This window comes from Zasmidium cellare (genome assembly GCF_010093935.1).
Source record: "Zasmidium cellare ATCC 36951 unplaced genomic scaffold M409scaffold_12, whole genome shotgun sequence".
NCBI classification, from domain to species: Eukaryota; Fungi; Ascomycota; class Dothideomycetes; order Mycosphaerellales; family Mycosphaerellaceae; genus Zasmidium; species Zasmidium cellare.
Window position 1 is genome coordinate 79600 of NW_022986956.1, and position 27196 is coordinate 106795.

The 27196-nt window shown below is 54.0% G+C and overlaps 12 protein-coding genes across 12 annotated transcripts; 8 read left to right on the forward strand and 4 right to left on the reverse strand.

Annotated features, from left to right (window-relative positions):
• Positions 1-324: 324 nt before the first annotated feature.
• M409DRAFT_21136 (uncharacterized protein) lies at positions 325-1611 on the forward strand (the record flags this gene model as incomplete). The annotated part of the gene is made up of 3 exons (XM_033805716.1): positions 325-435; positions 521-1282; positions 1345-1611. 3 exons carry the CDS (start codon positions 325-327, stop codon positions 1609-1611), a joined length of 1140 nt encoding a protein of 379 aa, XP_033669273.1.
• Positions 1612-2455: 844 nt separating this feature from the next.
• M409DRAFT_65397 (uncharacterized protein) lies at positions 2456-5504 on the reverse strand (the record flags this gene model as incomplete). Its single annotated transcript, XM_033816491.1, has 6 exons — positions 2456-2579; positions 2674-2714; positions 2920-3087; positions 3357-3370; positions 4243-5362; positions 5424-5504. 6 exons carry the CDS (start codon positions 5502-5504, stop codon positions 2456-2458), a joined length of 1548 nt encoding a protein of 515 aa, XP_033669274.1.
• A 1067-nt stretch (positions 5505-6571) lies between these two features.
• M409DRAFT_53075 (uncharacterized protein) lies at positions 6572-7778 on the forward strand (the record flags this gene model as incomplete). Its single annotated transcript, XM_033812260.1, has 5 exons — positions 6572-6638; positions 6788-6800; positions 6854-6941; positions 7037-7339; positions 7392-7778. The coding sequence occupies 5 exons, from the start codon at positions 6572-6574 to the stop codon at positions 7776-7778; spliced, it is 858 nt and encodes a 285-aa protein (XP_033669275.1).
• An 848-nt stretch (positions 7779-8626) lies between these two features.
• Positions 8627-9073, reverse strand: M409DRAFT_53076 (uncharacterized protein; the record flags this gene model as incomplete). Its single annotated transcript, XM_033812261.1, has 1 exon — positions 8627-9073. One exon carries the CDS (start codon positions 9071-9073, stop codon positions 8627-8629), a length of 447 nt encoding a protein of 148 aa, XP_033669276.1.
• Positions 9074-9719: 646 nt separating this feature from the next.
• Positions 9720-11195, forward strand: M409DRAFT_21139 (glycoside hydrolase family 5 protein; the record flags this gene model as incomplete). Its single annotated transcript, XM_033805717.1, has 5 exons — positions 9720-9876; positions 9938-9997; positions 10050-10779; positions 10833-11116; positions 11173-11195. 5 exons carry the CDS (start codon positions 9720-9722, stop codon positions 11193-11195), a joined length of 1254 nt encoding a protein of 417 aa, XP_033669277.1.
• A 1172-nt stretch (positions 11196-12367) lies between these two features.
• On the forward strand, positions 12368-13329 carry M409DRAFT_21140 (uncharacterized protein; the record flags this gene model as incomplete). Its single annotated transcript, XM_033805718.1, has 2 exons — positions 12368-12466; positions 12520-13329. 2 exons carry the CDS (start codon positions 12368-12370, stop codon positions 13327-13329), a joined length of 909 nt encoding a protein of 302 aa, XP_033669278.1.
• A 1068-nt stretch (positions 13330-14397) lies between these two features.
• Positions 14398-15777, forward strand: M409DRAFT_65401 (uncharacterized protein; the record flags this gene model as incomplete). Its single annotated transcript, XM_033816492.1, has 2 exons — positions 14398-15446; positions 15513-15777. The coding sequence occupies 2 exons, from the start codon at positions 14398-14400 to the stop codon at positions 15775-15777; spliced, it is 1314 nt and encodes a 437-aa protein (XP_033669279.1).
• Positions 15778-16335: 558 nt separating this feature from the next.
• M409DRAFT_65402 (uncharacterized protein) lies at positions 16336-17639 on the forward strand (the record flags this gene model as incomplete). Its single annotated transcript, XM_033816493.1, has 2 exons — positions 16336-17159; positions 17216-17639. The coding sequence occupies 2 exons, from the start codon at positions 16336-16338 to the stop codon at positions 17637-17639; spliced, it is 1248 nt and encodes a 415-aa protein (XP_033669280.1).
• Positions 17640-18898: 1259 nt separating this feature from the next.
• M409DRAFT_53081 (uncharacterized protein) lies at positions 18899-21460 on the forward strand (the record flags this gene model as incomplete). The annotated part of the gene is made up of 1 exon (XM_033812262.1): positions 18899-21460. One exon carries the CDS (start codon positions 18899-18901, stop codon positions 21458-21460), a length of 2562 nt encoding a protein of 853 aa, XP_033669281.1.
• A 197-nt stretch (positions 21461-21657) lies between these two features.
• On the reverse strand, positions 21658-22494 carry M409DRAFT_53082 (uncharacterized protein; the record flags this gene model as incomplete). The annotated part of the gene is made up of 1 exon (XM_033812263.1): positions 21658-22494. One exon carries the CDS (start codon positions 22492-22494, stop codon positions 21658-21660), a length of 837 nt encoding a protein of 278 aa, XP_033669282.1.
• A 593-nt stretch (positions 22495-23087) lies between these two features.
• M409DRAFT_53083 (uncharacterized protein) lies at positions 23088-25413 on the reverse strand (the record flags this gene model as incomplete). Its single annotated transcript, XM_033812264.1, has 9 exons — positions 23088-23356; positions 23422-23459; positions 23519-23628; positions 23692-23835; positions 23870-24129; positions 24174-24288; positions 24340-24507; positions 24559-25001; positions 25059-25413. 9 exons carry the CDS (start codon positions 25411-25413, stop codon positions 23088-23090), a joined length of 1902 nt encoding a protein of 633 aa, XP_033669283.1.
• Positions 25414-25902: 489 nt separating this feature from the next.
• Positions 25903-27145, forward strand: M409DRAFT_21146 (uncharacterized protein; the record flags this gene model as incomplete). Its single annotated transcript, XM_033805719.1, has 3 exons — positions 25903-26983; positions 27037-27054; positions 27120-27145. 3 exons carry the CDS (start codon positions 25903-25905, stop codon positions 27143-27145), a joined length of 1125 nt encoding a protein of 374 aa, XP_033669284.1.
• Positions 27146-27196: the final 51 nt, after the last annotated feature.

The following is a 27196-nucleotide window of genomic DNA, read 5'->3' on the forward strand; positions in this document are numbered from 1 at the left end:
GCCCGTCTCAAAATAAGCCTGCCGTCTGTACCTAAGCCCTGGCGGCCGTCCGTGCTGCACCTGTGCCTATGCTTCCATCGCCCCAAGCCTGAACGCCAGGCGAATCTGCGCATCCTACTTATCCACCAACATGTCCGTCTCACCCAGCCATGGTGCTGGTTTGGTCTTCCACCTGCTGCTAGGCTTCCCGCGAGCCGACCTTCTGCTGCACGCAACAGCCCGATCTACAACCACAAGAACAGCAACAGCAACAACATCTCATCCTCCTCGGCTCTTCCGTTCCATGTCTCATTGCCACCAACACTCCCTCTTCCACTATCGATCATGAGCACCAGTCAGGTCTATCCAACGCTTCCTGGAACCATCGATCCAGAGCATATGGGTACCGACGCCACAGCCGGTATCGTTGGCAGCGAGTGGTATGCTCCTGGCCAGGTCAGTACTTCGATCGAACGTCGTCGTCGTCGATGTTCAACGATCGATCGTTTGTTGAGAGGATGTCGAGCTAACGTCATGACAGTATGCCTTTCATGATCCATACATCACTCCATACCCGTCATCGACAGTAGAGAGTCAACCATGGACTCAGTATGCCCGCGCATCTGTACCCGACATCCACCTCAGTCATGGCTACGCACCTCATCATCCACCCCCTCAACAATCACCGCCCATCCAACCACCCTTCAAGGACCCAGGACGACCTCGCAGTAGCCCAAGCACCTTTGGCCCTTCAGATATGCCGTGGACGACGACCGGACTGGGCATCGCATACACCATGTCAACAGCCGGCCAACCAACTCCCGTAACCTCAACATTCCCACCCAACGTCTTTCAAACCTACCCCACAGACGACCACTACAGCACAAGCCCACCCGAACTCAGACAAACCCAACCGCGGAGACCTTACGCCAGCATCGCGCCCAACCCAACAGGCCAAGGAACCAAACGCCCCCGCCGCGACGAAGACGAAGGCACCCAACAACCCGACCTCTCCTCCTCAGCTTCCAAACGGCGCAAACGCACCGCCTCGGTCGCCTCCAACGAACTCAACGATGACGACCGCTTCCTCGTCCAACTCAAGGAAGACGAAAACCTCCCCTGGAAGGACATCGCGAACCGCTTCCAATCCGAGAAAGGCCGCAACTTCCAGGTCGCCGCTCTCCAGATGCGCTACAAGCGATTGCGGGAGAAGTTTCGGGTGTGGGAGGATCAGGATGTGCAGGCTCTGAGGCTGGCGCATGAGTACTGGGAGAAGTACAAGTGGGAGATTATTAGTGCGAAGGTGAGATCTTCAATCCCCCTCTCCTAAACCCCCATCCACATAACTAACATCTTCCTCTCTAGATGCTCGACTACGGCATCGGCGAACGCTGGCCGGCACGGCACTGCACGCGCAAATGGCAAGAACTCGAAACCGGCAGCACAGCAACGACCGGCGGCGGCGGCATCGGAACCATCACATCGCTCATCACAACGACCGCACCAGGAGGCATGGGCACGCCCGCCTCGATCTCGCAATTCTCAAGCCCCGTCGAGGGTCCCGTACATTTCTCTTTCATGCCGCCGCAGCAGCACACGCCGGGCCCTCAGCATCCTCACCAGCAGCCATGACTATATGGCAGCGGTTCCGGCAGCAGTATAAGTCCTGAGGTGGGACGGGCTTTGCTCGCGCGGTCGTGAGTGGACGGGCCATCATATCAATTTTTCTCGCGGGAGTCGTTTTTCTTCTTCTTTCTGGATTACAGGCGTTTCATCACGAGAGAGCATGCTATATCGGCGTTTCGAACGGACCTGATTTTTTCGGCAAGGGGAGGTGTATTAAAACCTCCCCTTCCTCTTCATCCAACGGCGCATCAAACGGGCGAAATCTGGAGTTACTTACACGGCGGTTTGAACTCGACTTCATTCTGGATACATTCGCTTTCTACAATTGGGAGCTACGGCGGGCTTTCTGCATGATACCCAGTGATACCATTCGCTTTATCACTACATTCGACGACATTGTTCAAGAAGAAAAAGGGGGGTTCTTGCATACCGAGACCTCTGTACCATCACGACAGACAGACAGGAACTGGGGAAACGGGGCTTTTATTATTGGCGTTTTGTTAAGAGGGGATTTTGCATTGCATTGCATACTTTCGCATTATCAGATGCGATTTTATCTGTGGGGTTTTTGGGGACACAGCGCGAGAGTTTTTGGAGTGGAATGTCCTTTTTTCGTATTTCTTTTTTGGTCTTTCGATGCGATTCTGTACATACATTTTAGAGGATGGATCTTGCCTTTGCGGGCCTTGGTTTTTGAGAGGGAGATATGGGGGCTTTTGAGAGCTGATGAGCTACATGGTTTATGCTTTTGATTTTGGGTTGCGAACTCTTGTACAAAAGCGCGAGTGCTGGCTTTTGTTGTACTTGTATAGCAAAGAGAGAATACGCATTGCTCGACTTCCATCATCAATCAACCGCTGTTGCTCAGGGCGATACACTCCAACTCGACCGGAACGCCCTTTGGCAGCTCCTTGACGGCAACACAGGAGCGCGAAGGCTTGTGCTCGCCAAAGTACTTCTCGTAGACACCGTTCCTGACGACCACCGGCAAATGTCAGCGTGAGCTTTCGCAGAGCGAAACGGGAGGGTCTGGAGCGCAGTGGGCGAGGGATTCGTTGGGCTACTCACATCTCCGCAAAGTGCTCCATCGACGTGAGGAAGACGGTGACCTGGCAACACGCACGTGGTGGTCAGAACGTGGACTAGACTTTCGATCGTCCGGCGACGGTGGGTGTCGATCAATAAAGCATCCCCACGTGGAGGAGGACCTGTCGGATACCGAGGGTACCCTCCATCACGACGGCGACGCACGTGGGGAGGGCAGGGATGGTTCGATGTTGAGGATTGCGGACGACGTGCTGCAATGCAACGTACCTTGACCACGCGGCTGATGGAGCTGCCGGCAGCCTCGAGGATGTTCTTGAGACCCTCGCAGCAGGCGGTCGTCTTGTCGGCAATAGAGCCCTCGACAAGCTTGCCAGAGGCATCGGCTGGGATCTGGCCGCTTACGAAGATATGGGGGCCAGCTTGGATTGCTTGCGACTATATTGCGAACAAATCTTGGTCAGCGGATTGAATTTCCCAGCGCGAGGCCAATCGAAGCAAATGCAAGCAACGCTGTCCGTCTCTACGACCCAGCCAGCTTCTTCCTCGGAAGCACGGCACAGGCGTGTGTAGCAGAGGCGGTAATGATGGACCTTGCATAGATGAAGACCTCATATCTGCAAGCTGATGGAGGAGGTACCCACCGCAGTGGTGAGGAAAACGTGGCAGCCGCGGGCAAGCCATGATGAAAGAGACCAAAGACTTACATAAGAAGCGACAGCTGTGTACCCGCAGGAGACATGCCCGTCAGTTCAGGAACCGCACCCTAGGGCAGATCTGCGGTATCAGATTGTGTGCTGGACGTACGCTGCGCAGCCTTCGGCGTGCTGTCGTCTCATCAGCCCGCCGCTCAATATGGGCGTAATCGACACGCGCAAGTCGTGGGGATGGGAGTGGAGGAGTGCCATTCGCTCGCTCGCAATATGAGACTCATGCGCCGCTGCGTGCGTACCTGATTTGCTTGATCTCGGTCGTCATTTTGCGAGCTTGTCGTTGGGGGCTGAGGCCGCGGAGGGGGCCGGTAGTTTGATGAAGAGGGAGAAAGTTGGCTGTGATGGTGTTGATCACGACACGACTCGGGAATGGTCGGGCTGATATCCTCGCTGCCGTTCGAAGCATGTGCGGTGAATTAGAAGGGATCGTGGGTGTTTGCAAAGGCAGAGAGGGTCAAAGTTTTGTGGGAGCTTGTCAACAGCTCCAGGATCGCGCCGGCGGGAGGGGCGTTCGCTTGTGGCGGGGGAATGAACACTGCTAATTAGCTGTCAATAGTTTTGCCGCATTGGGAAGGAGTAACGCTGATGGATCGTATGGCTCGAAAAGGGCAGCTGTGTACTTTACGAGTCCGCGTGCGGCTGATGCGAGCACGAGAGTGTCGAAAACTCGCAGACTGTCGCCCTGCTAGGCAACGACAAAGATACAAACGCCATGGCCAAGACGAAGCATACGTTCGTAATATTCATCTCTCGCTTGGCATGGATTACATGGGGTGGCTGTATAGAACAGGTGAGATCGTAGACATCGTGGCTCATCACCTCTTGGCTCATCATCATATCTCTATCTCTTCTTCGTAAGCTCCTCTTCTGCCTTCTATACCATTGGCATATTCTTGGCCGTTTATGTCATCTTCCAGATCTTGGCCTCCATCCTCGCCGACCTCCTCGTCCAGATCCTCGATAGGATACGTAAGGATGGCTGCGATTCCTCCCAAGCCCTCGAGCTTCTTACCACTCTCGTGCATGCTGCTGAGTACCCTGACTTCACCACCTTGATCCTTCACATCGTCCACGACCTTGACCCACCGCTTCCTTGTCTGGATGTCTTGGCTGCGAAAGAGAGAGTTCGAGATCAGCAAGATTCCGCCGCCCTTTCCAACTGCGCCTCGCTCGACAGCCAGTTCGCATTCCTTTGGACCATACCAAGCTCGTGCGTCGTCTTGTCGCATCATCTCAAAGAAGCGATCCATGAGTTGGGTTTCTCGTGCGAACTTGGTATCACTGAGCTTGCTCGTGACGGCAGGACTGCTCAGAACTTCGCTCAAACTGTGCAGATGACCAGAGGCTGAGTGTGCCACTGTGATCTTCGGGACCAGTTGCTGCAATTGCTTGTTCGTACCGGCAGCTGCCTGCGTCTTGATGAATTGTTGAAAGCTGCTTGCCGTGAATCCTGGGCTCGCGAGCAGTAAGGGCTTTGGGTCTGAGAGGTCGATCTGCCGTAGTAATGAGTCGAACGTAGTCTGGTAAAACCTCTGCAGTGCCTTGTCATGGTCTGATGAGCCCGAGCGCTTCTTGGGGAGGTTCACTTCTATCCTCTGCCGCAGTATCGTCTGATGCTCTGTGATGAGACAGATGTTGGCCAGCCCCTCTTGCATGACTACTGCCCATAGCTGCGCCTTTGCATCCTGGTCTATCGCCTCTTTCAGGGTGTCCAACGCCACACTGTCCCATCCATCTGCTTTTTCAAGTGTGAAGTTCCGATGAAGCTCGAGATCGAGGGTGTGGAAGCTGCCGAGCTTGACGTGCTTGTTCTCTTCTGATACTTGTCCAGAGACATGTAGCTGCCCGGCCTGTGAGTCGAAGTCGAGTTTGGTGACTTTGATGGTGAGGTTCATGTGGACTCGCTCGCTGGATCGGCTGGACACAGACTCGGTGATGACTTTGCGGACTGCAGATGCGCGTAGTAGGTCGGTGGGTCGTATCAGGTTGTAGGCATGCCACTGCGCTTGTGATTAGCCTTTGCATCGTCGAGCCTCAGTCTGTTGAGACGGACTCGCTCACCATGTCCTCAGGCTCTTCGGGTAGCAGGGTCGCACTGCCCGCGCCCGTCGTGCGCTCGATGCTCTGTTTGATTAGCCTCATCTTCGAGAAGATACCAGCTCCAGAGCCAGTGTCAGGGTTGTAAAGGAGAGGGAGTGTGGTTGCTGAAGTCGAGTCTCGAGATTCAGTGGGGTGTCTACAAAAGCACAGACCATCTCAAACCTCAGTCACGGCATCTCCTGTCTCTCTTCACATGCACTTCAAAAATCACATGCACCTTCAACTACTTCCACTCGCCGGACGAACAAGTATGCAAGCTTTATATCCATACCAATCCGGTTCCGCCTCAATGCGAAATCCCAACCCCAGTCTCAGATAATAATTCTTCGCACTGCCCGACTGCAAAAAGATGGCAAGACGCTCCTCGTCTGCAATCTCACAAGCCCTTCGAACAAGCCTCTTTCCAATGCCTTGGCCTTTGTATGCATGATCAACAGCAAGAAGCTCCATCAGAAAGTGCCCAGCCTGCCTCTGCATGAGTTTCTCCTCGTACGTGACCATGCAGTCGATGCTTGGCTGCCACAATTCTTTACTGTGACTCTCGGTCCAGGGGTGCTTGGTCCAGAATCCACCGATGGGTTCTTTGGCATCCATACGTCGCAGACAGACGACGCCTATCACACTCGAGTCTGCCGTGTTGACGGCGATGATGGGATAGCAGGATGGATTGCCGATTTTCTCAGCGTAGACCTTGCCCCACCAGTCCCGCATTTCCACGGTGTCTGGGAGAGCTTTCTTGACGACATCGTTGACGGGGAAGAACGAACGAGGGAGGATGGTTTTCAGCGACTCATTGTCTGCGGATTTCGCCTCATGTATCTCGACTGCCATTCTCGTCTTCGTACAACACGCTATCATACATCGTCGAACAACACATCTTACAAATTCACCACCAGCCGCTGTGGACGCTCGGACCAAGCATGACGCACTAGCTCGAGCATTGTCTGCTTATGGCAACATTACAACCTCTCTCACTTCATCAACATCTACCTGTTTCCATCGACCATTGAGAGCTCTGTAGTGGCATGAGCTTCCTTCGTCGAAGTATTGCATTGAATTGTCATCTAGCTCCCGCTCGACGATCATTCTCTTCATCATCAGCTGCCGCCATGGCATTGAACATCAACTCGAAAGTGCGTTTGGCATCGGGACATGAGATTCCACTACTTGGATATGGTAAGTCAACAATCACGTCAAGCAGACTCTGAAGTCGAAAGATCGGTGCTGCCGTCAAGAATTGCTGCCGCCGCGTCTGTGTCATCTCTTGAGCCACCGTTCACATGGCGGCCAAGACTCACATGCAATCGAGCTAACGAAGTCTACAGGTGTGTACCAGACGTGAGTTCCATCACCATAGGTCCTTCCCAAGCTCACCTTCTGACCTCTTCAAGACCAGCAGATGTAGCAGAAGACGTAACAGATCACGCCATCAAGACTGGCTACCGCCATGTTGATTCGGCAACAGTCTATCGCAATGAGGTACTTCAAACCTGGGCTGAGGCTCTATGTTGAATATCACCCTGAGCCTGGGAAAATCAAGAATAAAATACATTCTGATGTTATTTCTCCCGCAGGAACCTTCCGCCAAAGGCATGCTCAAAGCTGGTATCCCACGAGACCAGCTCTACTTCACATCCAAAGTACCACCCAAGGAGATCAACTACGAGGCTGCCAAGAAGTGTGTCGATGAGAGCCTGAAGAAGACTGGACTGGACTACATTGACCTTTACCTACTGCACGCTCCTTACGGCGGCAAAGAAGGTAGATTGGGAGCGTGGAGAGCGCTTGTTGAGGCGGTCGATGCTGGCAAAGTCAAGTCGATTGGTGTGTCGAACTACGGCGTGCATCATCTTGACGAGCTGGAGCAGTGGCAGAAGGTACGCATGAAAATGTCCTGCAGTCTTGACCCCAATGCTGACGATTTCGTAGTCGCAACCCAAGGAGAAAGCTGGCATCCTCAGCGTCAACCAGATCGAACTCCACCCATGGCTCGCACGAGCTGATATCGTCGACTGGTGTGAGAAGCGCGGTGTCATCCTCGAAGCCTACTCGCCTCTCGTGAGAGCAACTCGCATGGACGATCCCCTTCTGACTCCCCTGATCAAGAAGTACAACAAAACGGGCTCACAGATCCTCCTTCGCTGGGGCCTACAAAAGGGCTTCGTGATCCTCCCCAAGAGCGTCACGAAGAGCCGCATCGAAGAGAACAAGGGACTCTACGACTTCGAGCTGAGCAAAGAAGACATGGAGAGCTTGAAGACGGACAAGTATGAGCCGTGCGCGTGGGACCCTACCAAGGCGCCTTTGAGTCAGTAGTCAGATGATTCTTTTGCGTGATGCCGCGACCTCGGAGTTGACGATGCTTTCCAGGCGGTGGGATGGCATGGCAGTTTGCGTATGGTCACGCTCGCAGCTATATCACGAGATTCACCAGCTAGAGCGGAGTGTCAGCTCATCACTCATCAGCGTCATTCCCACGTTCTGGCGTACTCCATCACGAACGCCGAGGTCGCTCATGTAGTAAACATTCACCGCCAAACGAGGCGCTTCTCTTATACCAAACAAGGACAATACCACCCTCGTCACCTTGACATCGTCGCTAGCAAAGGTGACATCCGCAACATAAGATCGTCTCGCGCGTGTGACCTGTTCAAATGTACACTGACGCCACCCCATCTTCAAAAGAAGGATGTCGACCGTCATTGGCGTCGGTTGTGATTGGTCGAAACCTCCATCGGCGTGACCTTGCAAAAACAGAGAAGACCGAAGATCTTGCTGCTCTCCACACTTCGCCAGCGGGTTTTTGCGGGGTGTGTATGTGGAGAGGAGAGTGTACCTTTGACCCGGGCGGTCGGGTTGCACGACAAGAAAAACGATATTTGCCGTGTTGTGTAAGAAGAGGCGTGCCAGCCACGCTGTTGCAACAACAACGCAGACGTCCGCACGAGACAGCGGAACGTCGCTTGAGACTCGTTCCTCGCACATTCGACGAGGATGTGCTTGTTGCTCGCTTTCGGCAGCCGATCAGACGACATCGAAGCATTCCATCGTCATGAGAAAATGCCCGGGCCGAGGTACATGTTGCTTGTACCGACGAGCCTACTTTGACAGGCTTATAGGGAGAGCTTTTCGGCTAGTAGCTGTATTTCGGCTTTACTTCTGCGTCAGGTGGTCTTGTGGTGAATCAGCGCCCTTGCGTTGTAGGTTGCTCTTACCGCTTGGAGAAGGTCGATGGGATCATCATCAGCTGCACAGCTTGCAGCCGAGCGGGCACAGCAGAGCAGCGGCGCTGGCCAAATGGCCGAAGAGCAAGAAGAGGCGTGTATTCTTTGGCTGGTACTTCTATTTCCCTTCGAATCTGAGATCATGGCAACGGCGTGCGACGTTGAATACGACAGATTTGGATGTTCCCCAGCCGTGCGGTTGTTCTTCATCTCAGTTGTGGCGCATCGTCGAAGAAGAACGACAACAAGGCGAGAGGGAGGATCGCCTGGCGCACGCCACGAAGGGTCAAGGGCTTGAGGAGACTTTCGGGTGCCTCCAGCCCGCACGAGTCTTATTCCTCCTGGGAACCAATCAAGCATCGTACCTGACGAGGCCACCTCCGTCATGGCGAACGGCCCTGCAGACCACCACCAGAGAGCTGCCTTTCTGCCGAAGCGAAAAAGAAGACCGACCTCATGATTCGAAAGGTTCGACTCCCCGTTGATCGACCTTCCCTCGTCGGGTAGAATCGACTGGACATCTCCTCGACACTCACCTTGCACCTCACGCGAGAATGCGGGGGCGAGTGGTCACAAGCAAACACTGCAAGGATGGTCAGTCGTGGCGTCCAGCGTGGAGGCAGGGCGAACGCCGTGCCGTGGCAGGCGGGCCAACTTCTCGCACTTCTCGTCCAGCGCAGCAAGGCGGAGAAAGAAGGTGGTGGTGTTGCTGCCGAGTAAACAGCTGCTGCTGGTGATCTTCGCCGTTGCAATGGCCGGCCGTTGCTGGGTTGCACTACTTACCAGCCCAGGTTGGTGCCCAGTACAAATAGGTCGGGGTTCGCCCTGCGAGGGTACCTTTAACGTCTCATTTCCAACCCACGCAAGTAGTATTATTTGCTGCTCTGATTCCGCACTCGCAATCGCGGTTCCCTCGTACCGCTGTTCAAGGCTCCTGGTAGAGCTTGTTGGGGACGACGACGATAAACATTCTTAGGCATTGCGTCCCTCTTGCTTGCTCCACCTTCATCCGCCTGCTTCTCTGAGAGACAATATGGGCGTCCTTCGATTTGCAGCAGCTGCGGTTGCACTGCTTGCGTCGGTTGGAGAGGCGGCTCCATCATCGCCGGTCTCTACTGTCAACAAGAGAGCCTTGAAGTTCGACTTTGGTGGCGAGAAGGTCCGCGGTGTCAATCTGGGCGGATGGTTTGGTGGGTTCTAGTCTTGCTTGAGGTTTGGATGTTGGAGCAGGAGGGTGCTGACGGCAAACAGTCCTGGAGCCCTGGATAACACCATCGATCTTCGAGAATGCTCCTGCGGCAGCAGTAGATGGTACGCCAAATAGCTGGGAGAGGATGAAGGAGACATGGCTTACCGTGAATAGAATATACCTTTTGCGAAAGCTTGGGCAAAGACGAGGCCAAGAGCCGCCTGGAAGCTCACTGGAGCTCCTTCTACACCGAGAACGACTTCGCCTTGATCAAGCAGTACGGCCTCAACATGGTCAGAATCCCAATTGGGTACTGGTCGATCACTCCTTTGGACGATCCATATGTGCAAGGCGCATACGAACACTTGAAGACGGCGGTCCAATGGGCGGGCAACCATGGTCTCAAGGTCATGATTGACCTGCACGGTGCTCCCAGATCTCAGAATGGCTTCGACAACTCTGGAAGGCGAGGCGCAATCGGCTGGACGCAAGGCGAGTCTGTCGAGAACACCAAGAAGGCGCTGAACAAGATTCGGGATGACTTCGCGAACAACGATGCAGTTGCGGCCATTGAGTTGCTGAACGAGCCCATGGGTCCACAGCTGAACATGGACACAGTCCGCCAGTTCTACTATGATGGCTGGGGCAACCTTCGAACCACCAACGTGGCTATCGTTTTCCATGACGCTTTCGAGGGCGTGACTTCCTGGAACGAATTCGGCGCCGGCATGGACAATCTTGTGCTCGACACGCACCACTACGAAGTCTTCGACAGCGGTGCGCTTTCCATGGGAATCAACGACCATATCAAGACCGCTTGCGATTTTGGCAACCAGATGGCCTCGAACAACAAGTGGACTATCGCTGGCGAGTGGTCTGGTGCCTCGACCGATTGCGCCAAGTGGTGAGTGATCATGTCCCATTGTAGCCACTGTCGCCAAACTGACTTGCATGCAGGCTGAACGGACGTGATGTCGGCGCAAGATACGACGGCTCCTTCAACAAGGACGGTCAAGGCTCCTATTACATCGGCGACTGTGCGCGCAAGTCCGTCGGCACCGTCGCAGGTCTGAACGAGGCTGAGCGCAACAATATCCAGAACTTCATCAAGGCGCAGATCGCAGCATTCGAGAAGGGCGCCGGCTGGATCTTCTGGACCTGGAAGAATGAAGCTGCGCCTGAGTGGCATTTCCAGAACTTGACTGAGGCCGGTTTGGTGCCGCAACCGTTGAGCTCCGCTGGTAAGTCTTTTCATTCTCTGTTCATGGTGGTCGTGTGGTACTGACGTCCGTCACAGCATCGAGCGGTATCTGCGGTTAAGCGCTTCGAGCTTGCGTTTCGTATTTCCTTCCTCTTCGGCCAGCATCATTTCGCCGATGCTGTGTACATACCGCTGCGACGAGACCATGAGATCAAGACCCATCTTGTAACACTATCGGTCGACGATTGTTTCCTCGAAAGTTCAATGATACCCTCGCTGCCAGTTGGCGCGTTCTGAAGCTGCTCGGCGGCATTTGGTGGAAGTCAAGATAAGGACGGTCGTGCAAACCCTGTGGAGGAGAGTCCGGGCAAAGCTGTATATAAGCTCGCTTTCAGCGAAGAAGGAAGATGTCCAACCATCTCTCGTATACTTGTACTACCTGTGCACTCGTCTATAGTTACTGTCGTGGCATCGATGATGAAACAGTCCAACGTCGATTCCTTACAGGTACGGTGGTACAACGCCTCGTGCTGAGTCGCTCCCCACGCTCCACCACGTGATGGTTGGAGAAAAACTGGGTCGAACACCAGATCTCGCCTTGTTCCTTGCATGATCAAGTTCGCATCACATGCGATTTCTTCCAGCCGTTCCTGGCACAGACTCTGCGCTCCTCGCATCCAGTGTTTCGAAACGTGACCTTGGGCGAGGTGCGAAATTGGAGGGGACCGCGCAGTGTTTGTTTGGCCGTGGGAAATAACCGAAATTGCAAGAGGAGCCGCCAAGGAGTCGCTGGTCGAGCTACGGCTGAGTCGGGAGTCGCTCTTCTGGAAATTTGACCTCACGCCACAGCGCGTTCTGTATGGACGGCGACGGCGACAGCGCGTGGTGAAATGGCCCAAACCGGTCTGGCAGCGATTTAGCACTATTGGAACTTGCCTCACACCGGTCAAGCTCGCTGGCCCGCCGCCTATTCGCCGAATGCCTAAGGACTCACACTGGCAAACGACCGCTCCGCCCCTGGCGCATCCCCTCGCCTGTGCCGCTGGGGGCGGTTGGGTATATGAGAAGCGCTGTCCTTGCTCAGCCTTGGACCTTGCTTCCTGCCTCTGCTGTTCTTTGACTTCGTAGCCGCTACTCCGCCGCCAGCACTCTTCAGAAGACGTTTCGTCTTCAGCCATTCGTTCCAGCCCACTCACTCATTAATCCAGCTTCAGTCACTCTTTGCCCCAGCAAACAAACCGCGGACCGGCATCCGAATTAAATTCAACTACAAACAACACAAATCACCGAAATGTCTGATTTCTCCATGTTCAGCCTCTTCACCGCGGGCCTTGCCTGCTTGGCGCCCCTCGCCGCCGCCTACACCCAGCCAAAGGGTGATGCGCCAGAGGTATGAACTTTGGATTTGCGCGATATCGACGCCGCGACTGACTTTGCGCGCAGGGCAACCCAATCTCTCAGCCAGGTCTCAACTCGATCGTCCCAGTCGGTGAGGGCTTCACCATCACCTGGGACCCAACCACCAAGGGCACCGTCACTCTCGTCCTCCTCAAGGGCCCCAGCTCCAACGCCGTCCCACAGTACCCGATCGTCGAGAAGACCGACAACGATGGCTCCTACGTCTGGACTCCTTCCAAGGACCTCGCTCCATCCGAGGGCGCTGAGGGCTACGGCATCCAGCTGATCGACGACGCCACCGGCCAGTACCAGTACACCACTCAGTTCGGCATCTCCAACCCCGACTACAAGGCAGGCAGCTCCAGCTCCTCTTCCCAGTCCTCCAAGCCCACCAAGTCCGCCCCATCGTACGGCCAGTCCAGCTCCTCCAAGTCCGCTCCCGCCTACGGCTCCAGCGAAGCTGCAGTCACCAAGACTGACGTCGTCACCGCTTACACCACCTACTGCCCCGAGGCCACCACCTTCGCGATCAACAACAAGACCTACAGCGTTTCGGAGGCCACCACCCTCACCCTCTCCATCACCAAGCCACATAGCGCCTCCAAGCCCGCCTCTGTCTGGGCCCCAGTCGGCACTGGCTCGTACAGCAAGCCCCACAACGTCACCATGGTCGCCCCAACTGGCTACGTGCCAACGACCATCGCGACCTCCGCTGCGACGTCCGCCGGCTACAGCGCACCTACCAAGCCTACCGAGTCCGTCCCAGCACCTTCGTACACCGGTGCTGCCTCCACCTTGGCGACCAGCTTCGCCGGCCTGGTCCTCGCGGCTGGTGCTGCCGTTTTCGCTCTGTAAGAGCATTTTGCATTCATGAAAGAGAAAAAGGAATTGGATACCCCCAAGGATGGTTCTCTGAGGTTGCTTTTTTACTTAACGAATCAGTCCAAAGCCTGCGTTGAAGCGCGACTTGTTGCTGAAAGACTGGCTTGCTATTCGTGTGTGTACAGTATGAAAGCGGGTTTTAACGCCTGAAATGACAGTCGTAATGTGAAGATTTTCTTTTTCGGAATCGAGTTCTTTCGTTCGCTTCAATTCCGTTTGCGTTCTTCCTTTGCGCCTGCCTGAAAAGGTTTGGAGAAGCTGCGAACGCTCTGGCGAGGAAACGGGGCAAGCACGAACACTCGAAAGTATGGCTGAGACGAACTTCCCACCGCACCAGATCCCACCATCTATTGGTCCACTTCGACAAGGAGCCTTTGAATGTCTCGGTCACACGCAGTATTGCTCGAAAATGCACCAAGAACCGGAATCGATATTACACTCGTTGAGCGACTTGCCATCAGCTGCATGTCGGAATGAGCACTCCGTCCGGACGAAGCAGCTTCACCTTAACTATCTTCTCAAAATCCGCACTCCAGGACGTTGCTGCTCCCATTAATGAATTTTCGTCGTCTGCCGGTCGAGAGGCCCTGGACTCTTGGACATTGATCTCTCTTAGTGGAAGGCATCTAACTGAAGGCTGGAGACGTTTCTATTCATCAACAGCTTTGTCACATGCCAAACAGTAGGTGAGGTCTGTGCGACGACACTCCGCAATGCTTGACTGCAGCTGCTAACCCAAAGCGGTACTGCATGGATGAAGATAGCTCTATCTTCGAGGAACTGTGCATCATCCCAGTGTATGGAGTCTACTTCAGCAACCCGATCACGTGCCATGACAGCTCCACCGCACAAACAGTCCATTTCGGGCAAAGTGATGCGGCAAATGTTGGCGCCCTGCCGGTAACATGATCGGATAGCAATTCCGGGCCCGATTCCGTCCACTGTTCGGAATAGCAGTCTAAACAAATGATAACAACCACTGCAGCCAGATCGCTGTCCCATTGCCTCTCGAAAAGCGCTTCCCTCGACTCCGACCGCGTCATGGCCGCCGGACAACCTTCATACATCATTGTCGGCGCTGGCGTTTTTGGAGTTTCCACGGCATTGCACCTTATCAAGAAGTATCCACAAGCATCAGTCACAATTGTTGATCGCGACCAACACGATGCCGACACTCGAGTGGCTGCCTCCTGGGACTGGAACAAGGTCGTACGTGCCGACTACGATGATGTAGTGTACTGCCAGATGGGTATTGAGGCGCAAGATGTATTCAAGAGCGACCCGCTCTGGAAACCATACTTCTTCGAGACTGGTATTTTTTGGACTTGCAGAGACGATTACGCTGATGCGGTCATTGGCAATTATCACAAGTTGGGAAGAAAGGCCGACTTGAAGTCCATCCCGGTCGAGGAAGCTAAGAAGCTACATGGCGGGGTCTTTGGGGATGCGGACTACAACGGTGTCAAGTCAGTTCTCATCAACAAGACCAGCGGCTGGGCTGCAGCAGGTGACTGTCTCAGAGCTGTCACTAAAGAGGCTCTGCGATTGGGCGTGAAGTACGTGGTGGCAGAAGTAGCAAGCCTGCTCTTCAATGAAGATGGCTCCTGTGGCGGCGTCAGGACGATTGGCGGCACGAACCTCGAAGCAACCCATACCATCCTCAGCACTGGAGCATACACGCCAAAGCTGCTCGAGCTCAGCGCCGAGGAGAGCGGTATCACAAGATTGCGAGCTGGAGACCGGATCGTGGCTGGCGGAATTACAACTGGCATGAAAGTCCTCGACGAAGAAGAGCTTCCAACATACGCTGCAATGCCCGTGGGTGTTCAAGGTTATACGCCCGAGCTGGGCCCATTCATTGGAAGCCTGCCACCGACAAAGGACAGGCAGTTGAAATGGTGGGGCCAGACCATTTTCAAGAATACGACAGAGGTGCTTCCTGGGCGACATGTTTCGGCGCCTCCCGAGCGGCCTGAGTACAATCAGTGGAAGATTTCAAAGAAACTGAAGAAAGACATTGAGCACGCACGAGACGTTTTCTATGGGACGAAGAGCAAGAGCTGGAAGATGGAGAAGCACAGGATATGCTGGTGAGAATACTACCATTGACGAGTGCGGACTTTACTTCATACTTCAGCGCTAACACTGCCATACAGGGACGCCTTCACCACGAGCTCTGACTTCATCATCTCACCACATGCAGCCGCTAAAGGCTTGTACGTGGCCACGTGTGGAAACTTCCACGGCTGGAAGTTCTTCCCCATAATCGGCAAATACGTGATGCAGATGCTCGAGGGCTCGCTGTCACCTGAACTTGCCGACAAATGGGCATGGGATCGCGAGAGGCCCGATCCCAAAGACTTCGCTGACTATCCAAGACATGAATTACGGGACTTCGAAGATACCCGCGCAAAGTTGTAAGACAGGGAAGACACTTGCATTGAGGGAACGGTAATCGGCATTTTGATATAGGATCCATGAACCTAGACAGGAGCCAGAACTTCACTTGACCACTCCTACCGACTCAACGTGGCACCTGGCTTGTTCATCGCGATGGCTTTATCTACCACAAGCGACTTGTCCTTATCTTCGGCATCTGTCCTAAACCCAAAATGACGAGCCTTTTCGAATGCTTCCAGGTCAGACGCAAGCATGGGAAGCCATAACCCTATGGGGGATGGCGGACCTTTGCCACCATGGGACGGCCCTTCTCCACCACGTAAAGGTCACTCCTCCTATGGCCACCAGATGCTAACGGACAGCCATCCCCCATGGGGCTATTGATTCATGCGACGATGCGATAATAAGGGCATCAACGAGATGTAGGTGATAAGACTGATATAACATGTGTAGTAGTGCTTGGTGCTCTCTCCTATCATAGCATCATCCCATCTCCTCGTGCCCTGAAGACATCGTCGTCTACAAGGAGCATCCTGCTCGATCACAGACCCCTAAGAAGCACAATAACTTCTGCCAAAGATGTCTGGCCTTCTCAGCTATCTCGGATACGGCGGGTCCTCGTCACCAACCCTTGAGGACAAATCTTCAACACGAGCATTGCCCTCGAGCTGGTACACATCGCAAGAGATGTACGAGCTGGAACGACGAGCGATCTTCTCAAAGCAATGGATGCTCACAACACATAAAGCGAGATTCACCAACGCCGGGGACTGGCTGACCTACGAAATTGCTGGCTTTGGATTCGTGCTCGTGAAGGACCGCCAGGGGAACATCAACGGCTTTCACAACGTCTGTAGACATAGAGGCTTCCCGGTCGTTACCGGCGAGAAAGGAACTTCGAAGATCTTTGCTTGCAAATATCATGGCTGGTCGTATGGCCTTAACGGGAAGCTGGCCAAAGCTCCTGGATATCAAGAACTCTCTGGTTTCGAGAAGGAACGCAATGGTCTGTTTCCGATCCATGTCAAGATCGATAAGAACGGGTTCGTATGGGTCAACCTCGACGGCAAGGAGACTCCAGAGATTTCGTGGGAGGAGAAGTACCGAGGGATCGATGAGCAAGAACGATACAAGAACCTCAACTTCGACGACTATGTCTACGATCACTCCTGGAATCAGGATGGGCCTTATAACTGGAAGATCTTGTCGGACAACTACAATGAGTGTTATCATTGTGCGACGACACATCCCGACATCCCTGAGGTGGCGGATCTACACTCGTATTCCGTCAAGACGGTCGGTAATGCCATCATCCACGACGGCGCAAGCACCGAGAAACAGATCAGAGAAGGCCTCAACGTCGCCGCTACATACTTCATGCCCAACGCCTCGATGAACGTATCGTAAGTACGCCCCAAAACCCCCAACTCCACCGACCACATCTAACCTCTCATCTCAGACCACACTTCTTCTTCATCCAACGCTTCGTCCCGTCCGGCCCGACCCAATCCTCCATGCGCTACGAAGTCTACCGCAACAAAAACTCCTCCGACGCCGACTTCACCCGCATCGACGCCATGTACAAACGCATCATGTCCGAGGACAAATTCCTCTGCGACCTGACGCAGAAGAACCTCAACGCGGGCATGTTCGTCAACGGCGAGCTGCACGGCCGGATGGAGAAAGGACCTCTCTACTTTCAGAATTTCATCCGCGAGGAGGTTATGGCGCATTGGAAGAGGGAGCAGGCGAGTAAAGGGGAGATTTGGCCGGCGAGACAGCAGATGCCGTCCACAGGGAAGGGGAAGGTCAGCCAGGCTGATCTTGCGTTTTGTTCCGGGTTGGCGTGTAGTCCGCAGAATCAGGAGGTGTTGGCTTGGTAATTGTCAATGAGGGGGTTTGAGGCATGATGGTCGGCGTTTTGTGGTTATTGTCTACGGTTGCGACCGACCTGATTCGTTGCTACGACTTGCATTTGGAGGAGTTTGATTGGAAGAAGGAAGGGGATGTCCGCCCACCTTCTTTGCTCCCTGAGGGCTGTAGTTAGTATTTACGATTTATGAATTCACATGGCTCTTTGACATTAGCCCCTACGAGTCAGTCGTAATCCATAGCTTTCACCGGTTTTCCGCGGGCGGCGACTCCTCACTTGACTCCACTGGCGACTTCGGCCGCTCCTTTGCCAGGCTCTGGCTCTGCAAGTACCCGCTTTGGGCATGCCGGCGTCAAGGTCTTAAGCCGCCCGTGTTACTCGTAGCCATCAGGGTGAACAATGCTGATGAGATTATGTGGATCCTGTACGGAAGACCGTGACAAGAAATTGGTATCGATTGAACACTCCGTCTGTGTGGGCTTTTGGGAACGAGTTGACCTTGCCAATGAGCGCCGTCTGATAACGCTTGCACACAAGAAATGTTTAACAGACTTGCCAAGGACATAGTGGACAGCGCTCTGAATCTACGAACGGAGTCTGGTATGGTTTATCTGCTTTTCAAATGTGAATCATGTCTTCCACGGCACACTAAGATACAACTGCACAGGAGTCTCGCACAGGGCTGGGATGCTGCGACAAGAACTTTTTTTCTGATCTTCTGGAGTCTTATCCCAACGAGTGATGCTCATAATGCTTCGAAACTTCTAGTAACGACGAGCCTGGTATCAAGGATAATGGTGAACGACCATCTTTGCCGTCCGAGCCTGACTGATAAGATAAGGGGTTGGTATCGTAGGGTCCTCGAGATAAGACCGACGCTTTCATTGGCTGTGGAATGGTCTGTAAGTCGAATCTAGCTCGGTCTCATCGCGATGGTCTCCCAGTGGAATTGACTTCCTGACATGGACTTCCCAGGCATTGCCGACAGACCATAGCCTTGTCAGGAGCGCTTGACCCGATTTGGGGCTCGTGCACGAGCGTATGTCGTGCAGCAGCCCTGGCCACTGAGCTCGGCGTTTTGCGGGGAAGGAGGGACGTGATGGACAAAAAAGGTCGTGTCACCCTGACGGACGACAGCCGCCAAACGAGACATACGATACAGTACCGCTTCTGTACTATCAGCAATCATGATCAAAATGAGAGCTCTCCACGAGCAATGGCATCGAGGAGCCTACTCAACTCCGTTCTCACAACCTACCAGACAGGACAATGGGTGAGATAGTCAACGAAGAATACGGCCTCGACGCCATCGATCTTCACCAACATGTCATCATTATTGGCGCTGGCATAGTCGGTGTCAATCTCGCTGATGAGCTGGTCTCGCGAGGATGGACAAACATTACAGTCGTCGAGCAAGGCCCTCTCAATCTCCCCGGCGGCTCGACGTCGCATGCGCCCGGCCTCGTTTTCCAGACGAATGCTTCTAAGGCGATGACCCTCTTCGCCAAGTATACAGTTGAGAAGCTATTGTCCGTCCAGAAAGATGGGCAATCGTGCTTCAACCAAGTCGGCGGACTCGAAATAGCCACGACGACGGAGCGCATGGAAGAGCTCAAGCGCAAGCATGGCTATGCATCTTCATGGGGTGTCGACGCCTCCCTTATATCTCGTGAGGAGTGCCTTGAGCGGTATCCGCATCTGAACAAAGACAATGATATGGTTTTGGGTGGCCTGCACATTCCCTCCGATGGACTAGCTTTAGCGGCACGAGCGGTCGACCTTCTCATCGAACGAACAGCAGCCGCCGGCGTCAAGTACCTGGGCATGACCACTGTCACCGACATCATCAAGACTAACGGCCGTGCAACAGGAGTAAAGATCAAGCCCAGCAAACCCGAAGGCGAGGAGACGACTCTCGAGTCCAACATCATCATCTCGTGTGCAGGATTCTGGGGTGTGGAGCTGGGTCAGATGGCAAACACGCCGATTCCCTTGCTCCCCTTGGCGCATCAATACGTCAAGACCACAGTCTGTCCCGTTCTTGCGGAGAAGAACCCCCAGACTTCAAGCAGCGACTCCCTTCCAATCCTGCGTTATCAGGATCAAGACCTTTACTATCGCGAGCACGGCGACTGTTACGGAATTGGCTACTATGGACATAAGCCAATGCCAGTAACTGCCTCCACTCTTCCACACGCAACAGAAGACTGCAACCACCAGAACATGCCATCGCGGTTAGCATTCACACTGGAAGACTTTGAGCCAGCCTGGAACTACAGCAAAGAATTTCTCCCCTGCCTCAAAGACACCGAGATTGCCGACGGCTTCAACGGAATCTTCAGCTTCACCCCCGATGGCGGTCCCATCCTCGGCCAGAGTCCACAGCTTGAAGGCTTCTGGGTTGCTGAAGCAGTCTGGGTTACTCATTCCGCAGGAGTAGCTCGCGCGATGGCAGAAGTGCTCACAACCGGGGTCTCAACTGTCGACCTTGGCGAATGCCTCCCCAGCAGGTTCGAGGACGTCCAGCTTGCACCAAGCTATGTGAAAGAGACCTCCGAGCAGAACTTCAACGAGGTCTACGATATATTGCACCCGCTGCAGCCTCGTGAGCGCCCATCTGTCCGAAACCTGCGCACTTCGCCGTTCTTCCCACGCCAGAAAGAGCTTGGAGCTATGTTTCTGGAAGCAGGTGCTTGGGAGCGGCCGATGTACTTTGAGTCAAATCGATACTGGCTACCGCTTTTGCCGGAGAAGTATAAGCCTCCTGTCAGGGATGCATGGAGCTCGAGATACTATAGCGAGGTCTCTGCAGTGGAGGCATGGAGGACAAGAGAGTCCGTGGCAATGTACGACATGACGCCGCTGAGAAGGCTGGAAGTCACTGGCCCTGGAGCCGTCGAGCTGCTTCAGAGCCTGTGCACTGGTGAAGTCGGACGGAAACCGGGTGCTGTGACGTACACCTTGATGTGCAATAGCGCCGGTGGCGTGAGGAGCGATATCACCGTGGCCAGGGTGGAGCAAGAATTGTTCCAAGTCGGCGTCAACGGACCAACAGATACAGCATATGTCCTGGGTGAAGCAAAGAAGCAGAGGAAGAAGGACCCCAGCAAGTGGGTCGATGTGAGAGACATCACTGGACACACATGCTGCATTGGTCTGTGGGGACCGAGGGCAAGAGACGTTGTGACGAAGGTCAGCTTGAATGATTGGTCAAACAAGGCCATGGGATATTTCCGAGTTAAGAAGATGCGTATCGGAGGCATATCCGTCACCGCCATGCGAGTCAGCTACGTTGGCGAGCTTGGTTGGGAACTATACACCAGTGCGGACACTGGCCTGAAGCTCTGGGACCTGCTCTGGACCGCCGGACAAGAATTCGGGATCATCGCCGGCGGCCGTGGAGCTTTCAACTCTTTGAGGCTGGAGAAGGGATACCGCGCTTGGGGCACCGACATGACGACCGAGCATGACCCCTACGAGGCTGGAGTTGGGTTTGCCATCAAGAAGGGCAAGACTGGATATGTTGGAGCTTCAGCACTCGAAGGCAGATCTGCAGAGACTGCGAGCAAGAAGCTGCGATGCTTGACGATTGATGACAAGTCTGTGGTGATGGGCAAGGAGCCTGTGTTTGTTGATGGCAAACCAGCTGGTTACGTTACCAGCGCGGCGTACGGCTTCACGATTGAGAAGTCCATTGCATATGCGTGGCTACCCAGCTCGGCGGAGGAAGAAAGTGCTGTCGAGATTGAGTACTTTGGGCAGAGATTACCGGCGACTGTCTCTGCTGAGCCGCTGTATGATCCTGAGAGCAAACGAGTGCGTGGGTCGTAGTGCGGAGAAGACGCCAGTCTCGGGATTATTGAATTTTTGCTGCATCTACCACACGAAGAGCGTTAATGTACTCGATCAAGAAGTAATGATCTGCTCTGACTTCCGGGGTTTGAGGCGACTGGATTTCATCTTCCTCGCCAAACACCGTTCCTCAGCATGTTCTTGAGGGTTTTATGAGTTCGGCACTTACGATTCTTTCACGCTTCGTCGTCAACTTCCTCTTCCGCCTCCGACCTCTTCGGGTCCCAAGGCGGCGAATCCTTCCACAGCACATACTGGCTCTCGCTCTTAATCAGATTCTCTTTGATCTTCTTCGCCAGCCTCCATTCCTCGGCACTGAACAAATCCCTATCCCAAGTCTTCACAATCGCGAGGATCGTCAACAGCAGCGCATCAGACTTCTTCGCTTCCGCTAGGATATACGGCCTCATGGCCTTCTGCACCCCTCGCTTGCTCCAGACGTAGACGTCTAGTCGATACTTCGCTCGAATGAGCCATCTCAGCTCCCGGATGCTCGTCGCGGAGGCTTTGCGCAGCCGTCGGGCGTTGGCGTCGTCGGCGTGAGGTGTGTCCCGGCGCTCGATGGGAGGACGATTGTTGGTGTTGTTGGGAAATGAATGAGACGTGGGTAACTCCACTCCGCGTTGGCCGGGTTCCAGTGTGTATTCGTTGCTCTCGATGACCCTTCCTGCGATTATGGCCGCTCGTCTCGCGTCTAGCTCAGCGGGCCCGGCATCCGTTACGACTTTAAGTACCGTTTCCGGATTGTGCGATGGCTTGGGCTGTTGAAATGTCGTCTCGTTGTTGTATCTTGGGTCTCTGTTGGGGTGGACGTCGAGCTTCTCGGCGAGGCGTGAAAGGAACCCCTTTCTCTTGATTGGCTTCATTTTCTGTGTCTTGCGAAGCTGCAATACGGTCAGAAGGTTTGGTGATAAAGTGCATGTGTTTGTGAACCACCTTCGAGGTGCCATGGGTTGGTTCCATGTACCGTGCGAGCGCATGTAAGCACACGATCTCCGCAGGCTCGCGCCCATCACTTGTAGTGCTCTCCCCCAGGACGAGCCTGGCTACGGCAATGTGAGGCGCCCACCGAAGGCAACTTGATCGACGAATTCATGGGAGCAACCTCATGCCGCTTGCTGGCCTGCCAATTTGATGCAGCCTCGCGGGAGGCCGCTCTACCGGGCGCAGTGTACACGTATCACGCTATCCTATGCTACAGATGCACCATGCCTCTTTCCGAACGCCTGGCTGGTACGACACACGATAAACTTTATTGACAGGGCATCGAACGAGAACGAGAGCCTTTCTTGTTCCTCAAGCCACCATGTCATGGCCAAGGTCCTACACTATCAATGACTGGAAAGATCAGAACTGGTCCCACGAGTCTGCCGATCTCCGCCTAGCCTTGGAGCTCGAGGGCTCGAGATTGATCTCGCAACGCCCGACTCGATCACCCTTGAGCAGCAGTTCTGCCTGGAGCAGACGATTGGAGAGCATCAAGCGCCACTTCAAAGGCCCTATTTCTGGCTTTCGGCGATACGCTCCCCAGTCCACATTGACGGTTCCCGCTCGTTGGACCTCTGGTCTTGGTCAGCAAACCGCGTGCTATTCCCGTGGGCTCCGTCTACGTACCATGTTGTCCCGTGTGCCAGTCTTCGGGCAGATCATCCCCCTTGTCGTCTGCTTCGTTGTCGCAGCTGTACAGTGACAGCGAATACCCGTGGTCGTGTCTGTGAGTGGGCTCCCAGAACGTTCTACTCTCTATCGGCAACGTCTGGTTCGAGAGGATTAGATCGCCCTTTTTGATGAGCCGGTGGAAGCGGCGTTGACTGCCAATGACGACGCCGTAACTCTTCGTAGCTGCTCTCATGAACGAGACGTCTTTGTGGCGTGCTGCAGAAATCGATGTCAGCGAATCAAGAAAACCCCAACGGGAACCCATGAACCACCTTTCTCACAGCCAAATATAACCCCGCCTTGCACTACTGCCGTCAAGCTACACATTGTCAGCTAGCAGGAATGCTGGTTCGAGTCCATGGTTTCAATCCAACATACGACTTAGCTGCATCAGGCCGTCTCAATTTCTTCTGTATTAGGTCAAGACTCTCCTGTAGCTCTTCTTGAAGATATGGAGAAGCCCCAAACCCGCCCACCAGGAAGATGTTCTGACACACATTAGCCATATCGTTTTGTAGTGGTGGAGCTATGATCCCTCTTTAGCCTCTCACCTTGATGCGACGCCCCTTGAGCCGGGCAGCCTCGTCGATTTGTGCCAGGATGAGTTCAATAACCGGGTTTACACACTTGTCCATCAGCAACTTCATTTCTTCCCTGCGATGTTTAGTCGAGATCATATCGGAGAGCGATCGCCACTAGCCATGTTATTGTCAGTTCCCCTTGATTCACTCGGCCGTGGTCAAGGCTGTCCAACGGCGGAGGCAAGTCAATCTTGATCGGCGCTCTTGTGTGATTCGAGAAAACAATCTTGTTGGAGCTGAAACGCTTGATGAGCTGCCTCATAGCCTCTGTCTCTGCTGTATGCGGACTGATTCGTTTCTGCTGGGCATTTGCAGGGTCTAGGTCGGCGTAGAGCTCTCTGCCCAGGACTTCATCCCTCAACCAAAGCTTGAATTCGGTGTCAATGAATGCCGAGCCACGTTTACAACCTGCTCTCGTCAGTGACGAGACAAAATCCAACCGATGTGATTACCTGTTGGCTCGGTCGCTCTCTCAAGCTCGAGGAGAGGTTTCACCTTCTTGACTTGATAAGCGACGGCATCGACTGTGCCACCGCCAGCGTCGCAAAGAATGAAGCAGTGATTCTCCTGAGAGTGATTCAGTACTAGAAAAGCCTACACGGACCTTCTCCAATTCACCTGCAAAAAGTCTGTTCCTTGATCTTTCAGATCTTGAGCTGTGAACAAGGCTGCGGCCTCGGGTTCAGATACCACCATGATATCCTTCAGCGTTGGGAGCTGCTCTGAGTTGAAGCCGGCTTTTGAGATGGCCTTGAACATAGAATTGTAACCGTGGTAAGTCCAAGGCTGCAGAGTGTCAGCGGAAGCTCAGAATAATGCCACAGTCCAAAGCCATACAACAGGGACGGTCACTACAAGGTCAATCTTCGTGTTGGTCACAATAATCTGCTCTTCGTTGATCGCCTGCCGTGTGCGTTTGAAGAGCCGCCACAAGTAGTCCGTGACCACTTCTTCTGGTGTATTGTACGTGAAATCTGGATGAGCTCCTGCGTCTCGTATGTGCTCAAACGCCAAGTAGTTTGTCCCCTTCAACACATACAAGGTCAGGTCAAGTTCGTCAAGCCGGCTGTCTTGTAGCTCGAGCTCAAGTTTCTGGTTGACCATTGTGACGGCACCTTCGCTGATGTCGGTACCCCATTGCTTCTCCCCGTTTCGCGGCTGGGAGTAGGAGATCACACTAGGCACCTTCTCGAGGTTACTCATTCTGGGTCCCCAATCCGAAATGACTTCTATATTCGCCAGATTCGCATGATGGGCATCTGTGGTTGTGATCGCGATTCCTAAATCACAATTAGCTGCAACATTCACTGCACCCTGCAGCAGCGAGGACTGCTTACCGCTGTACGTGGTTCCGAAATCTACTGCGATGACCAATCTGTTGCTCCGAACGGGATTCCGAGCAGGTCTTTCGGGTAGATTCTCCTGCTCTCGTGCAGGTGCAGGTGCAGGTGCAGGCTCTTGAGACTCAGGTATTGGTGATACAGGCCTTTCGTTCGAATGGCCTTGAGTCCCGGCGTTTCTCGCAACTCCCTGCCAAAAGTTCCCGTTGTGTGGTCTAATGGAGTGTCGACGGCGAGGATGAGGGCTTTGCGGCGTGTACGCAGGAGGTTCAGGTTCATCCGCGAGCAGGTTGCGATTGAGGTATTCGCTTCCCAAAGCGCCAACTCCTTGGGCAGCGTTATCGTTTGACATCGTGAGTTAGGAATGCCGACTTACGTTCGTACCGTCCTGCAAGGGTTTCAATGAATTAAGTTGCCGTTATATCAGCACGCAGCTTGATGTGGCATCGACGATCGTTGTCAAAGACGGCACAAGGCAACGAAAGGAAAGAAAGTTCCAGCCTTGCAGCTACCAGCCATTTGGCGCACTGCTGGCCTACGCCCCGACGCATGCACCTCGCCCCTCGCCCTCTCTTCCACCTTGTGCATGTGTGTAGATCTCTGAAAGCCCTCGACGCCTCAGAATCTGTGCGCTGGCCGCAAACTTCTACATTGAGTGATTTTGCAGCCTGAAGCCTGCAAAGATCATACGCAACTACTTCCATCTTCGATTCTACCTCGACAAGCCGTACAGGTCGGTGTGCCATCGAATTTTTAGGTCCTAGGCTCATCAACCTTGCATTCTTTATCCCATACGTACCGCTTCTAATGAAACTGATGACTGCGTCCATTTCGTCCATCCATGTCGCCCGATTTTCAAAGAGCCTTGGAATGGATTGCTGGGTTCGGAAGCAATAGAAAAGAGACTAGACATGGGAATACTGCGCAGAGGCATCCCCATTCCTCCAGAAGAGACACGTATGCTGAGGAGTGCCTGGATGCCTTCTGCTCGTCTTTGCCAACTCCAGAAGACGACAGGCAGGCCCGCGATTACGGAAGAATGAAACAGTGGGTCAGCGAGTTCATCCACAACACCCTCGTACCCTTTCGTCGTGAGATTAGCGAGCTGCAATCGGAACATTTGCAGACCATCAAAAGACTCGAGGACGAACGGGACAAGGCCAGCAGGAAATTCCAGCAGACGATCGAGGAAGAAAGAACGAAGTCCCAGCGCCTGGCGGCGAAACACGCCACGGAGCTGCAGAGCATCGGAAGAAAACACAGCGAGGAGCTGGCTACGCAGCAAAGGCGCTTTGAGCGCGACATTGACGATATTACCGCAAAACATACGGCGGAAACTCAAGGCCTCAAGCGAGACTACGACGTTACCAGGACGAGGCTGGAGAAAGAAGTCCAGAGCTTGAAAAACAGCCTTGTCGTATTGGAGACTACCGCCGAAGAAGAGAAGCAGAATTTGGCAGCGATGCATGATGCTGCCTTGGGCTCCCTTCGGACCCAGTTTGTCAATGACAAGAACCAACTGGAGCGAGAATACCAAGACCGCGAGGGGAGACTCGCATCTCAAATTGAGGAGCTCAACGCCGCTCTCCTGACACGAGACGACGAAATCTACACGGCGAAAATCCTGACCATCTCGGCGATTCCCCAGAAATCCGACGAGAAGCTCAGGGGGAGCTTCTCCGAGATCGTGAAAGCTGTAGACGATTTGAGCAGGCTGGCATGGAGACACGACCAACGTGCGTTTTCAGAGGCGGACTTGGCGAGGCTCCGGGGGCAGAGCAGTGATAGGCTTTTGAGGAAGGCGATTCTGCAAGATCTCGTGTGGTCGTGTCTGTATGACTTTCTGTTCGCAAGTCCATTTCGCATGCTCGGAGAGGAAGGGCTGCAGCTTGAGAAGGAATGGGCGAATCAAGGCGGCCAAGGTATTTCTTGTTAACTCATTTCCTTTCCTAGGGACCAGCTAACAAGAGACCAGGTGCACCATCCGACCACAGTATGTACATTTGCCCAATTCCTGGGGCCCAGACCGAGCGATGGCGGTATATGACCTTGTACCAGTGCCGGCAAGTCCTGGTCACCCCTAAGATATTCGAGTGGGACGCACGCGCTCGTGTCAAGAACGGCTTTGGCGAGAC